Source organism: Macaca nemestrina, chromosome 1 (assembly GCF_043159975.1).
Source record: "Macaca nemestrina isolate mMacNem1 chromosome 1, mMacNem.hap1, whole genome shotgun sequence".
Lineage (NCBI taxonomy): Eukaryota > Metazoa > Chordata > Mammalia > Primates > Cercopithecidae > Macaca > Macaca nemestrina.
Window position 1 is genome coordinate 82,428,397 of NC_092125.1, and position 12,352 is coordinate 82,440,748.

General features: G+C 40.6%; 1 protein-coding gene and 1 non-coding gene across 5 annotated transcripts in view; one reads left to right on the plus strand and one right to left on the minus strand.

Annotated features, from left to right (window-relative positions):
- LOC105478279 (nuclear VCP like) overlaps nucleotides 1-12,352 on the minus strand; it is a 106,435-nt gene that overhangs the window by 67,903 nt on the left and 26,180 nt on the right. For all 4 annotated transcript variants that reach the window (XR_011614672.1, XM_071081150.1, XM_011735415.2 and 1 more), the window contains 6 exons: nucleotides 11,627-11,759; nucleotides 11,329-11,405; nucleotides 10,247-10,381; nucleotides 6,782-6,883; nucleotides 2,393-2,510; nucleotides 443-587 (listed from right to left, as the gene is read on the minus strand). Coding sequence is in view for 3 of the 4 variants with exons in the window: in XM_071081150.1 (XP_070937251.1) it covers nucleotides 443-587; nucleotides 2,393-2,510; nucleotides 6,782-6,883; nucleotides 10,247-10,381; nucleotides 11,329-11,405; nucleotides 11,627-11,759 (710 nt within the window). In the remaining variant the exon portion in view is untranslated. The remainder of the gene's footprint in view (nucleotides 1-442; nucleotides 588-2,392; nucleotides 2,511-6,781; nucleotides 6,884-10,246; nucleotides 10,382-11,328; nucleotides 11,406-11,626; nucleotides 11,760-12,352) is intronic.
- LOC112426174 (U6 spliceosomal RNA) lies at nucleotides 11,973-12,079 on the plus strand. Its single transcript, XR_003017462.1, has one exon. It is a non-coding gene; the product is annotated as a U6 spliceosomal RNA (small nuclear RNA).

The following is a 12,352-nucleotide window of genomic DNA, read 5'->3' on the forward strand; positions in this document are numbered from 1 at the left end:
CAACTTAATTGGTACAAAAAGAAAGTGAGAGAGAAAGAAAAGGCTACATGGTATTTCTCACCTCTTACTTTCAAACCATTCAGTTAAGATGACTTAGTGGCATACAAACTTCATTCTATAAGAATATACCTGGCCGGGCGCGGTGGCTCAAGCCTGTAATCCCAGCACTTTGGGAGGCCGAGACGGGCGGATCACAAGGTCAGGAGATCGAGACCATCCTGGCTAACACGGCGAAACCCCGTCTCTACTAAAAACACACAAAAAAAATTAGCCGGGCGAGGTGGCGGCGCCTGTGGTCCCAGCTACTCGGGAGGCTGAGGCAGGAGAATGGCGGGAACCCGGGAGGCGGAGCTTGCAGTGAGCTGAGATCTGGCCACTGCACCCCAGCCTGGGCGACAGAGCGAGACTCCGTCTCAAAAAAAAAAAAAAAAAAAGAATATACCTTTCTCTGGATGCTTCACCTGGGATACCTAGGCATATTTCTCGGTCGAACCTTCCTGCACGTCTCAAAGCAGGGTCTAATGAGTCTGGTCGATTAGTAGCTCCAATAACTAGCACCCGGGCTGTGGCAGCCACATTATTCAGATCTAGTAAGAGACAGAGAAAGAGTGGTGAACAAAGCACTTGACATTGAGGGCAATAATGGTTACAGAAATCATTTCATGGTTAAAGAGAAAGTATTACAGATTTTGACAGTGACGTACATATAAAATCAACATTTATTAAATGTCAAATATGTAAAAGGTATGAGGAGGATAAATACAATACAAACTCTGTCCTCAGCAGTTCACAATCTATTGAGAAACATCGAGTGTGTAAATAAAAAAATGGCATCAGACAAATTTTGTGAAGTATAATAACAGATATAAACAAAGCACCATGGTAATACAAGAAAAGACATCATGAATTCCAACTGAGGAATAAGGGAGGGTTCATGGAGGCGGTAACATTTCAGAAAAGGCTTGAAGGGTAAATAGAATTTTAACAAGCAGATATATAGGTTAATGGAATTCTATGTAGAAGAAAGAGCATGAGTGAAAGCACAGAGGGTTGAGCAAGCATGGCAAATCCATGCAAGGTGAGCAGGACAACAGGGAGGCTGGGGAGGATGCTGAAGTGTGTGGCTCAGAATAGACTGATAAAATTAATTCGAGCAGGGGAATATAAAATAGTCTTCAGCTGTTCGGGCTTAATCTAGGAATGTATTTCTAGGAACAGACAAAACTGAGGGCTTAAATCTTATCTTTCCTAAGTATTATTTCTCTCAACTGAACCAGGATTGAATAGCAGGGGGTCTGAGGTTATTTTCCCTCACAGGTAACAAGAAAGTAATAAGATGAAATCATAAGGAAATCATGAAATCATGTATAAATTTATACAGTGTGTTCTTTAGCCAGCAGGAAGCCATGAAAGCTTTTTCTCAGAATACAGGCCTCAAAGACATGACAAGAAAATTTTAGATAAAAATGAAACAGAATCCTGGCACTTTGGGAGGCTGAAGCAGAAAGACTAAGCTCAGGAGTTCAAGACCAGCCTGGGCAACATAGTGAGACTGTCTTTAAAAAAAAAAAAATCCCAGGCACAGTGGCTCACACCTGTAATCCCAGCACTTTAGGAAGCTGAGGCCGGTGATCAACCTGCCTCATTTGACTAGAAATAAAAATATCACAAAAAGACCAGCCTGGCCAACATGGCAACACCCCGTCTCAAAAATCAGCCAGGTGTGGTGGCACGCACTTGTAATCCCAGTTACTCAGGAGGCTGAGGCAGGCTAATAGCTTGAACCCAGGAAGCAGAGGTTGCAGCGAGTTGAGATCGTGCCACTGCACTCAAGCCTGGGCAACAGAGAGAGACTCTGTCTCAAAAAAAAAAAAAAAAGCCAGGCATGGTGGTGCACACCTGTGGTCCTAGCTACTTGGGAGGCTTAAATGGGAGGATCACTTCAGCCCAGGAGGTCAAGGCTGCAGTGAGCTGTGATTGTGCCACTGCATTCCAACCTGGGTGACAGAGCAATACTCTATCTCATCAATCAATCAATCCACTAATCAGAAGAAGCAGCAACCTGCAACTTGGTAATGCAAGGAACATAAAATATATACTTCAAATTTTCTTGTATACACAAAACAAGTGCTATTTCTTTTTATTTATTTTTAGAGGTAGCATCTTGCTATGTTGCCCAGGCTGGCCTCAAACTACTAGGCTCAAGCAGTCCTCCTACCTTAGCCTCCCAAAGTGTTAGGATTACAGGCATGAGCCACTGTGCCCAGTATGACTTTTTTTTTTTACACTATTTGATATTTATTATTTGAATATTATTTTATATCTTCATGTATTAATTACACTATTTTTAAAAATTTATTCTCTTAAAATGAATTTATTATTTTAAACTAACCATCCATGCAGGTTAGGAGTTGGGCTACAATTCTTCGTTCCATATCTTTTGAAGCAACTTCTCTTTTGGGGGTAATAGCATCAATTTCATCAATGAAAATGATACATGGTGCATTTGACTAGAAATAAAAATATCACAAAAAGACAACCATAAATACATCCCCTATACTGAAGCACAGTTAAGCATAAACAGTTTTAAAAAAATCTTAAAGGTCAAGGATCATTTGCCAAAAGAATAACCCTAAAAAAGGCAGTTCACATGTATTACTTCTGATTTTTATCTGACTTAAGAGAACCAAGATGATTAAAAGTACACAGTAAGGGACCGCAGATAGGGTTACACATTTACAGTCTCTCCATCAATGCATGTTTTGTGATAAATCTATTTAAATTCTTTTGTAAATTAGATACATTTGCTACGCTATGAAACAGAAACAATGATTTTGGATAAGTATATGCACAGAAAAAAAAATTAAGACAAGAAGTTTCTAAACTTTAAATTAGCAAAACCAAGCTTACTAGAAACTTTTTGAGGGTTTCTACCAACATAAGAATCTCCAAGCCTTTCTCTATAATTTGCTATAAGAGGAAATTGGAGAAGCACCAGAAGCTTTTAAAAAAATCTGTGAAAAATACACATAAAATTTACCATTCTAACCACTTTGGGTATATAGTTTAGTGGCATTAAATATTTCCAGACTGTTGTGTAAATGTCACCACTATCCATCTCCAGAACTTTCCCAGCATCCACACTGAAAAGTACCAGAAGCTTATTTTAAAGGCTACACTGAATAAGGAAGGATGGTAAAGTTCTAATACATCAGTGTAAAGATCACCTCCAGTTTTTTGTTTTGTTTTGTTTTTAAAAAATAAACTAGATACGGTTCAGAAAGAATAAGTTAAGAGGTAAGGATCAGCTACCGAGAGTAGTCAAATTCATTGAGACAAAAAGTAGAATGGTGGTGGTGGCCAGGGACTGGTGGGAGAGAGGAATGGGGAGTTACTGTGTGGGAACATGAAGACGTTCTGGAAATGGATGTGGGTAATGATTACACAACAATATGAATGTACTTAATGCCACAGAACTGTACACTTAAAAATGTTTAAAATGGCCTTTTCAGTTGGAACTGCCATCTGCCAGTCATTAACCAAAATGATGAACACAAAGGGAAAGAGGAGAGGCACCTGATAGTTGTTCTCTAAGCCTTTCAGAAAACATGGAGCTGTTCCTTTGGCTATATATATGCAAATCTATAAGAAATGTGATATTGTAGGCCGGGCGCCATGGCTCACTCCTGTAATCCCAGCACTTTGGGAGGCCAAGGTGTATAGATTACCAGAGGTCAGGAGTTCAAGACCAGCCTGGCCAACATGGTGAAACCCCATCTCTACTAAACATACAAAAATTAGCCGGGCGTGGTGGTGCATGTCTGTAATCCCAGCTACTCGGGAGGTGGAGGCAGGAGAATTATTTGAGCCCGGAAGGCGGAGGTTACAGTGAGCTGAGATCACGCCACTGCACTCCAGCCTGGGCAACAGAGAGAGACTCCATCTCAAAAAAAAAAAAAAAAAAAAATTAGCTGGTGGGTAGTGCATGCCTGCAATCCCAGCTACTTGGGAGGCTGAGGCAAGAGAATTGCTTGAACCCAGGAAGCGGAGATTGCAGTGAGCCGAGACTGTGCCACTGCACTCCAGCCTGGGCGACAGAACAAGACTGTCAGAAAGAAAAGGAAAAGGAAAAGAAAAGGAAGAAATGTGATACTGTAGACATCAAGGGAATGGGTACTGTTCAAAAAGGAATGTCCCACAAGTGTTACCAACGCAAAACTGGAAGAGTTTATAACGTTATCCAGCATGCTGCTGGCATTGTTGTAAAGAAGCAAGTCAAGGGCAAGATTCTTGCCAAGAAAATAATCAATGTATGAGAATCAATGTGCGTACTGAGCACATTAAGCACTCTCTCTAAGAGCCGAGATAGCTTTCTGAAACGTGTGGAGGAAAATGATCAGAAAAAAGAAACAAAAGGGAAAGCATCAGCATGCTCCACGCAGAGAAGTGCACTCTGAGAATCAATAGGAAGGAGCCTGAGCTGCTGGAACCTCTTCCCTGTGAATTCATGGCATAATAGGTGTTAAAAAAATAAAAGACCTCTGGACTGTAAAAATGTTTCTCTTCATTGAGTAGAAGTGTAGTGTCCTCTCCCACAAAGAAACACTTAAAGCAAATTTAAACTGTTGTCTTAATTCGTTGTGTAATGTCTTTACTATTAAAATTTAATGTATTTCTTGCTGAAAGATGTGAGGTGGCTTATTGTGCAACAGATTACTCAACTGGTTAGAAAACAGCCAGGTATGATTTATGAAGTATCTGTACTGGTTTGAAGATAGTCCCTCTAAATCATCATGGAAGAAATAAAATAATTTACAAAAACTTAAAAAAATGTTTAAAATGGTAAATTCTGTTAATATATTTTACCACAAAAAAGAGATAAGGATCGGCCGGGCGCGGTGGCTCACGCCTGTAATCCCAGCACTTTGGGAGGCCGAGGCGGGCGGATCACAAGGTCAGGAGATCGAGACCACGGTGAAACCCCGTCTCTACTAAAAATACAAAAAATTAGCCGGGCGCGGTTGTGGGCGCCTGTAGTCCCAGCTACTTGGGAGGCTGAGGCAGGAGAATGGCGTGAACCCGGGAGTCGGAGCTTGCAGTGAGCCGAGATCGCGCCACTGCACTCCAGCCTGGGCGACAGAGCGAGACTCCGTCTCAAAAAAAAAAAAAAAAAAAAAAAGAGATAAGGATCAGTTAAAATGAAAAAAATTGAAGAAAATTATGTACAATCTAAATCATTTTACTCAGTTACTCAATGGTTAGGAGTGACAGTGATTATGCTAATTAAGGCTGTCAGCGTCGCTTAAGGCATCTCAAAACCATGGGAACCACCACATCTTAAAGGGAAAGATATTTAGCCTATCACTAGCTGGCTGTCTTCCCTAATCATCCTTATGACAATGTTTGCAAAAGATGCCTATGACTGCCAGATATATTACCCAGCTACAAAGGAGTAAAATTACAGGGGCCAAAAGCATCAGAGAACAAGCACATCAGTACTTGTCAGTGACCTGGAAAGCTGAATGGGGGAAAAAAAAAGAATAAATGATGGTCATCAGAATGTGGCCTAAAGAAAGCATAGTTTTCAAGCAAGTATCACTTGATTAGATTTTCCCTTTTTGTTCTCTGATCCACATGCTTTACTGTACTCATTCTCATTAGGGAAGAGGGGACCAGGAAAAGCAGGGTGCTAGGCCACATATTTACTGAGCATCTACTGTAAGGTACTGTACTGGCTCAGTACTGGTTTAGTGAGAGGTTTAAACACAGAACTAACAACCTAAAGATGCCATTTGTCTCTTATCCTTATTTATCATGTTTACCATACACACAAAATTTACTACTTGTCTCTAGCTATGCATGCCAATTTAACAATGGAATCCACTGCGTTTTGGGAAACAGGTAGCACCTGAAAAAGTTCAGCTTTGTTCTGCACCCTGCCCTTTCCACCCTTTTCTCTTTATCCTCCTAGTGTTGCCCACAGCTTTTTCAATGTCAGCCCACACAATAACTAAGTAGATGGCCTACCCATTCTTGCTATTTAAAATGTTTTTTTTTCTCAATTCCTGCTTAAATATAATTTCTCTTCTAATTTCACACAGGCTTGTAGCAGTTGTATTGGATATTCATCAGCTACTATATATTGTCAGTGCTAATAATGACATAAAATTAAACTTTTCCCCATTTTTAAATTTTAAACACAGTGATATTTGTTCAAGTGTGAATAATATTACAGCTAATATTTACAGGGCTTGTGCTGTGTGCAAGGCACCATATCGAAGGTTTTATAAGAATTCTCTCATTTAATACTCTCAATAGCCACATGAGATTTGGATATTACTATTGCCCTAGTTTACTAGTCGGGAATGACAGAATTTACTCTGGCATTTTTATGGTTGCTTTTATAATATCCTAAATAACAATTTTTACATTGCTTACAAGTTTTTTTTTTTGGCCAAACTTAAGTTGAGGAAAGTAAAAGTGAGTGGAAAATATCATAAGGATAATATATTTTCAACATATAACTACAGTATGACAGCCCAGAATTTCTCACCAATTATATTTATGTTTGATTTCAAATGAAAAGGGTTATTTATCCAACAGTGGGTATCACTAAATCTACTTTAAATATTTAGCCATCATGCATAGCAAATTACCATGTTTATATTAATAAAAGAATGGCCAGTGAGTGGCTTAACAAATACTAGCATCAGAAAAAGCAGGATCTTTAATATAAGCTGGTAGCGTCTGACCACCTGGCATTAGTCATTAACTGACTCACCACAGCTTGCTCAAATAGTTCTCTCAGCTTCTGCTCAGACTCTCCGGATACTCCAGACACAATCTCTGGAGCAGCTACTTTCAAAATTGGCAGGTCAAGTTCCTATGCAGACACATAAAAGAATAACCAAATATTCAAATTTTAATGGCCCTACTTTTTCTTTATCCAGTCCCCTCAAATTTTTGAAATGGCTAGTTTCCTGAGGAACTTCATCTTTTTACGTTGGCTCAGTGAAAAACACTATTTGAAAATCAATGGTTCTGGCCGGGCACGGTGGCTCAGGCCTATAATCCCACTACTTTGGGAGGCGAGGTAGGTGGATCACCTGAGGTTGGGAGTTCGAGACCAGCCTGACCAACATGGAGAAACCACATCTTAATACTAAAAATACAAAAATTAGCCAGGCATGGTGGCGCATGCCTGTAATCCCAGCTACTCAGGAAGCCTGAGGCAGGAGAATTACATGAACCCGGGAGGCAGAGGTTGCGGTGAGCCAAGATCGCGCCATTGCACTCCAGCCTGTGCAACAAGAGCGAAACTCCGTCTCAAAAAAAAAAAAAAAAAAAAAAAAAAAAATCAATGGTTTAATGCAAACACATTTAACTTGTTTTTATTTTATACATGTCACTATAAAATTATGTTCTCTTTTCTGAATAAAGGGTCTTGACTCTCAAGAGATATGTTACCCCCACTTATGGCTGACCCAAAGCAATTCTTGTTTTTTTTTTTTTTTTTTTGAGAGACTGTGTCTCACTATGTTGCCCAGGCTGGTCTCAAACTCCTAGCCTCAAGCAATCCTCCCACTTCAGCCTCCCAAAGTGCTGGGGTTACAGGAGTGACCATTCCTGGCCTATCAAAACAATTCCTACCCATCTGCTGAGGAGATAATACAAGGGTTGTGACACAGATGTTTCCCACACATCCTGCCAGTATTTCTCCAAATCCTAACCCAGAGAGTAGCCAGTTGCTAGTCGGAGGAGTGAGACTCTTTAAGAAGAAGCTAGGTGTGGGGGCCCATGCCTGTAATCCCAGCACATTGAGAGGAGTTTGAGACCAGCCTGGGCAACACAGTGAGACCCCACCTCTACAAAAATAATAAATTAGCCAGGCATGCTGATGCATGCCTGCAGTCCCAGTTACCTGCGAGGCTGAGGCAGGAGGATCACTTGAGCCTGAGAAGTCAAGGCTGCAATGAGCTGTGATCGTGCCACTGCACTCAGCCTGGGCAACAGAATGAAAATCTGTCTCAAGGGAAAAAAAAAAAAGAGAGAGAAGAGATACTACTGTTCTCTCATTCTTGTGCTTATCTTAAAACTTCACTTCCTCAACCATACCTTCCTTGAACCCAACTCTAATTTGGGAATCCCAACATACCACATAGCATTTTGCACTTCTTGTCTTCCACTTATTACAGTTGTTATTACGTACAGCATTTATTTATATGAACGACTGTTTAATGTCTCTCTCATATTAGAACTAGGATTGTGGTACTTAACACTATATTCCAAAGTCTGGCATGCAGTAGTCATGTAATGGAATTATTCAACAAAAATGAAGCAAACCAATCAAGTCCCCCTTTACAAATGATTTTCTTTTACAGAACATTATTGTATTAGTGCTTGGTATAACATGCTATTTTTCTTTTTCTTTTTTTTTTTTGAGATGGAGTCTCACTCTTGTTGCCCAGGCTGGAGTGCTGGCTCAACGCAACCTCCGCCTCCCTGGTTCAAGTGATTCTCCTGCCTTAGTCTCCGAGTAGCTGGGATTACAGGCTAATTTTGTATTTTTAGTAGAGATGGGGTTTCTCCATGTTGGTCAGACCGGTCTCAAATTCCCGACCTCAGATGATCCACACGCCTCAGCCTCCCAAAGTGCTGGGATTACAGGCATGTGCCACTGCGCCTGGCAAGCATGCTATTTTTCTAATTGAAGTTACTCGGATATTTTACATTACTGCCCCCTACAGTTTCTGAAAAATCTGAGAGGGTTAAAATAAGATTGCTAACTTTTAATTTCACAAAGTAAGTGTCTATTATTACCATTTTAGAAATAATTATTTTAAAACTAAGAAGTATAAGAACATGACTCTAAATAGAAATTTTGAATAAATTTAGCTCTATGAAAAATAATATAACCCTAATTTTCTTATTTTACTGCTCCTAAGAACCACTGGGAGGGCAGGTGCTGTGGCCCATGCCTGTAATCCCAGCACTTTGGAAGACTGAGTCAGGAGGACTGCTTGAGGCCAGGAGTTTAAGACCAGCCTGGGCAACATAGTGGGATTCCGTCTCTATAAAAAAAACAAAAACATTAGCTGGGCGTGGTGGTGTGTGTCTGTGGTTCCAGTTACTTGGGAGGCTGAGGTGGGAGGACAACTTGAGCCTGGGAGGTTGAGGCTGTAGTGAGTCACGACTGCACCACTGCACTCCAGCCTGGGCGACAGTGAAACTCTGTCTCAAAAAAATAAGTAAAATAAAGTAAGTATTGGGTTAAAGGGAAAGCAAAGTAACTAAAATGTAAGCTATGTGTTAATAAAAAGGTTTGTTTAAAACTGTATTATTATGGCTGGGAGTGGTGGCTCACACCTGTAACCCTAGCACTTTGGGAGGCTGAGATGAGCGGATTGCCTGAGCTCAGGAGTTTGAGACCAGCCTGGGCAACAGGGTGAAACCCTGTCTCTAGTAAAATGTAATAAATTAGCCGGGCGTGGCGGCGTGTGCCTGTAATCCCAGCTACTGGGGAGGCTGAGACAGGAGAATTGCTTGAACCTGGGAGGCGGAGGTTGCAGTGAGCCAAGATCATGCCACTGCATTCCAGCCTGGGCAACAGAGTGAGAGTCCGTCTCCAAAAAAAAAAAAAGAACTGTATTATTTTACTTTCTACCTAACTCTTGCCATATAAACAATTACATACATTAAAAAAAACAACAGCCGGGCGCGGTGGCTCACGCCTGTAATCCCAGCACTTTGGGAGGCCGAGACGGGCGGATCACGAGGTCAGGAGATCGAGACCATCCTGGCTAACACGGTGAAACCCCGTCTCTACTAAAAAATACAAAAAACTAGCCGGGCGAGGTGGCGGGCGCCTATAGTCCCAGCTACTCGGGAGGCTGAGGCAGGAGAATGGCGTGAACCCGGGAGGCGGAGCTTGCAGTGAGCTGAGATCCGGCCACCGCACTCCAGCCTGGGTGACAGAGCGAGACTCCGTCTCAAAAAAAAAAAAAAAAAAAAAAAAAAAAAAAAACAACAACAACAACAAAAAACCCTCAAGTTGCTCTGAGAAACAATAAACTAAATGAATAAATACCACAAATAATATCAGCATGATAACAAAGGGATCAGTTCCAATAACTATGTTCTCTTCCTGAAGAATGCCATGTCTGGTTTACGTTGACCAAAGAGAAAAAACAAAAACAAATAATAACAACAAAAACAGCAAAAGCAAATAAGTGTCAGCAAGCCTCACCCCAGCAATTGCATGTGCAAGTAAAGTCTTCCCACAGCCTGGTGGCCCATGAAGGAGAACTCCACGAGGGGGCACGACGCCCAGGTGGTGGTACACCTCCGGGTGACGCATGTGTATGAGCATCTTGCAGACCTCCTAGCAGAGGATAAGCACAAAGACGTCTTTCAAGACAGAAGAATCAAAGTAGAATGAAATGTCCTATTTTTTGGAGCAGCAAAATGGAACAGATAGGTAGAATATACAATTTAGATTTAGATCAGAGTTTGAATCCTGGCTCTGGTACCTACTGTGTGATTTCAGCAATAACCTCTCTGAGGAGCTATTTCCTAAACTGTAACATTATGTACCTTGAGGATGCAATGCAAAGTTAAAGAGCATGGCCAATGAAAAAGAATAGGCATTAAAAATAAAGTTACCATTACGGCCGGGCGTGGTGGCTCATGCCTGTAATCCCAGCACTTTGGGAGGCCAAGGTGGGCAGATCACGAAGTCAGGAGATCGACACCATCCTGGCCAACATGGTGAAGCCCTGTCTCTACTAAAAATACAAAAATTAGCTGGGCATGGCGGCACGTGCCTGTAATCCCAGCTACTCAGGAGGCTGAGGCAAGAGAAATGCTTGAACCTGGAAGGCGGAGGTTGCAGTGAGCTGAGATCACGCCACTGCACTCCAGCCTGGTGACAGAGCTACACTCCTTCTCAAAAACAAAACAAAACAAAACAAAGCAAAAAAAAAAAAAATAAAAATAAAAATAAAAATAAAAAATAAATACAGTTACCATTACTATTAGTACTATTAAGACAATATTACTTATAAAGCATGGATCTTTAAAAAACATGGATCTTTATATATATATATATATATATATATATACTATAATCAAAATAATAGAAAAGTTCAAAATAGTATGCATCTTTTTTCCTGCAACGCCCTAAAGAGTACAGGTCAGGTTTGCCCTTCTCAATCTTCCCAGTTTCCTTTTCTATACTCAGATCATATTAGAAACAAAGAGGTAGGCTTTTTTTTCATAACTGATTAGTAATATATCCATTTGAGGTAAAATTTAGAAATTTGCACTAACTTTTAACGTCATATCATTGCCTCCCACATCTTCAAACTTCACATTGGAGATCTGGAATTCTAACCCCCTGGCTTTAGCTGGTAAACAAAAATGAGGAGATGAAAAGATTAATGGTTCAGTAGTAACTCATAATTATAGTGAATAGTCTTTAAGTAAACAAAGGTCCATTAAATATAGAAACATTTTCTGATAAACATTTCTGCACATAGAAGGTCCCTCAAGCAAAACAGCTTGGAACAGAATGATGTTTCTCTCACAGCAAACACGACCACTGCCACCAACAAGACTCACACCTTACCTTTCTTTTGCAGGACAGCTTCAATTTCTCCATCTACTTCCTGAAGATCTTCTTTCTTCCTTTTGCTTCCTTTATTCTTTAGCCTGCCTTTCCGTTTCATATCACTCTCCAAAAGAGAAGAATCTTTTGAACCCTGAAAAGAAAATAAATTTAAATATGCCATGCTTCAAATTCTATGCCAATAATTGTTTTATTTTTTAAAGAGGGGCATTGTAAAGAAAATTAATTCCTGCCCTAGCACTTTCACCTCTGTTAACTATTCCCAATCTCTTTGCTCAAAGATGCTGTCTATTGGTAATGTCCTTCTCCTCATGCCCTTAAAGCTCAATTTAAATCTTAACATTTGGTGCTGGCCTTGGCAGCACATACACTAAAATTGGAATGACACAAAGAAGATTAGCATGGTCCCTGTGCAAGGATGACATGGAAATTTGTGAAGCATTCCATATGGGGGAAAAAAAGAAAAAAGAAATCTTAACATTTGAATGCCACTTCTTTTCCAGATTTTTTCAGTTAGAGGTTTTTGTTTTGTTTTGTTTTTTGAGACAGAGTTTCACTCTTGTCACCCAGGCTGGAGTGCAACGGCGTGATCTCAGCTCACTGTAACCTCTGCCTCCTAGATTCAAACGTTTCTCCTGCCTCAGCCTCCCAAAAGTAGCTGGGACTACAAATGCCCACCACCACGCCCAGTTAATTTTTATATTATTAGTAGAGATGGGGTTTTGC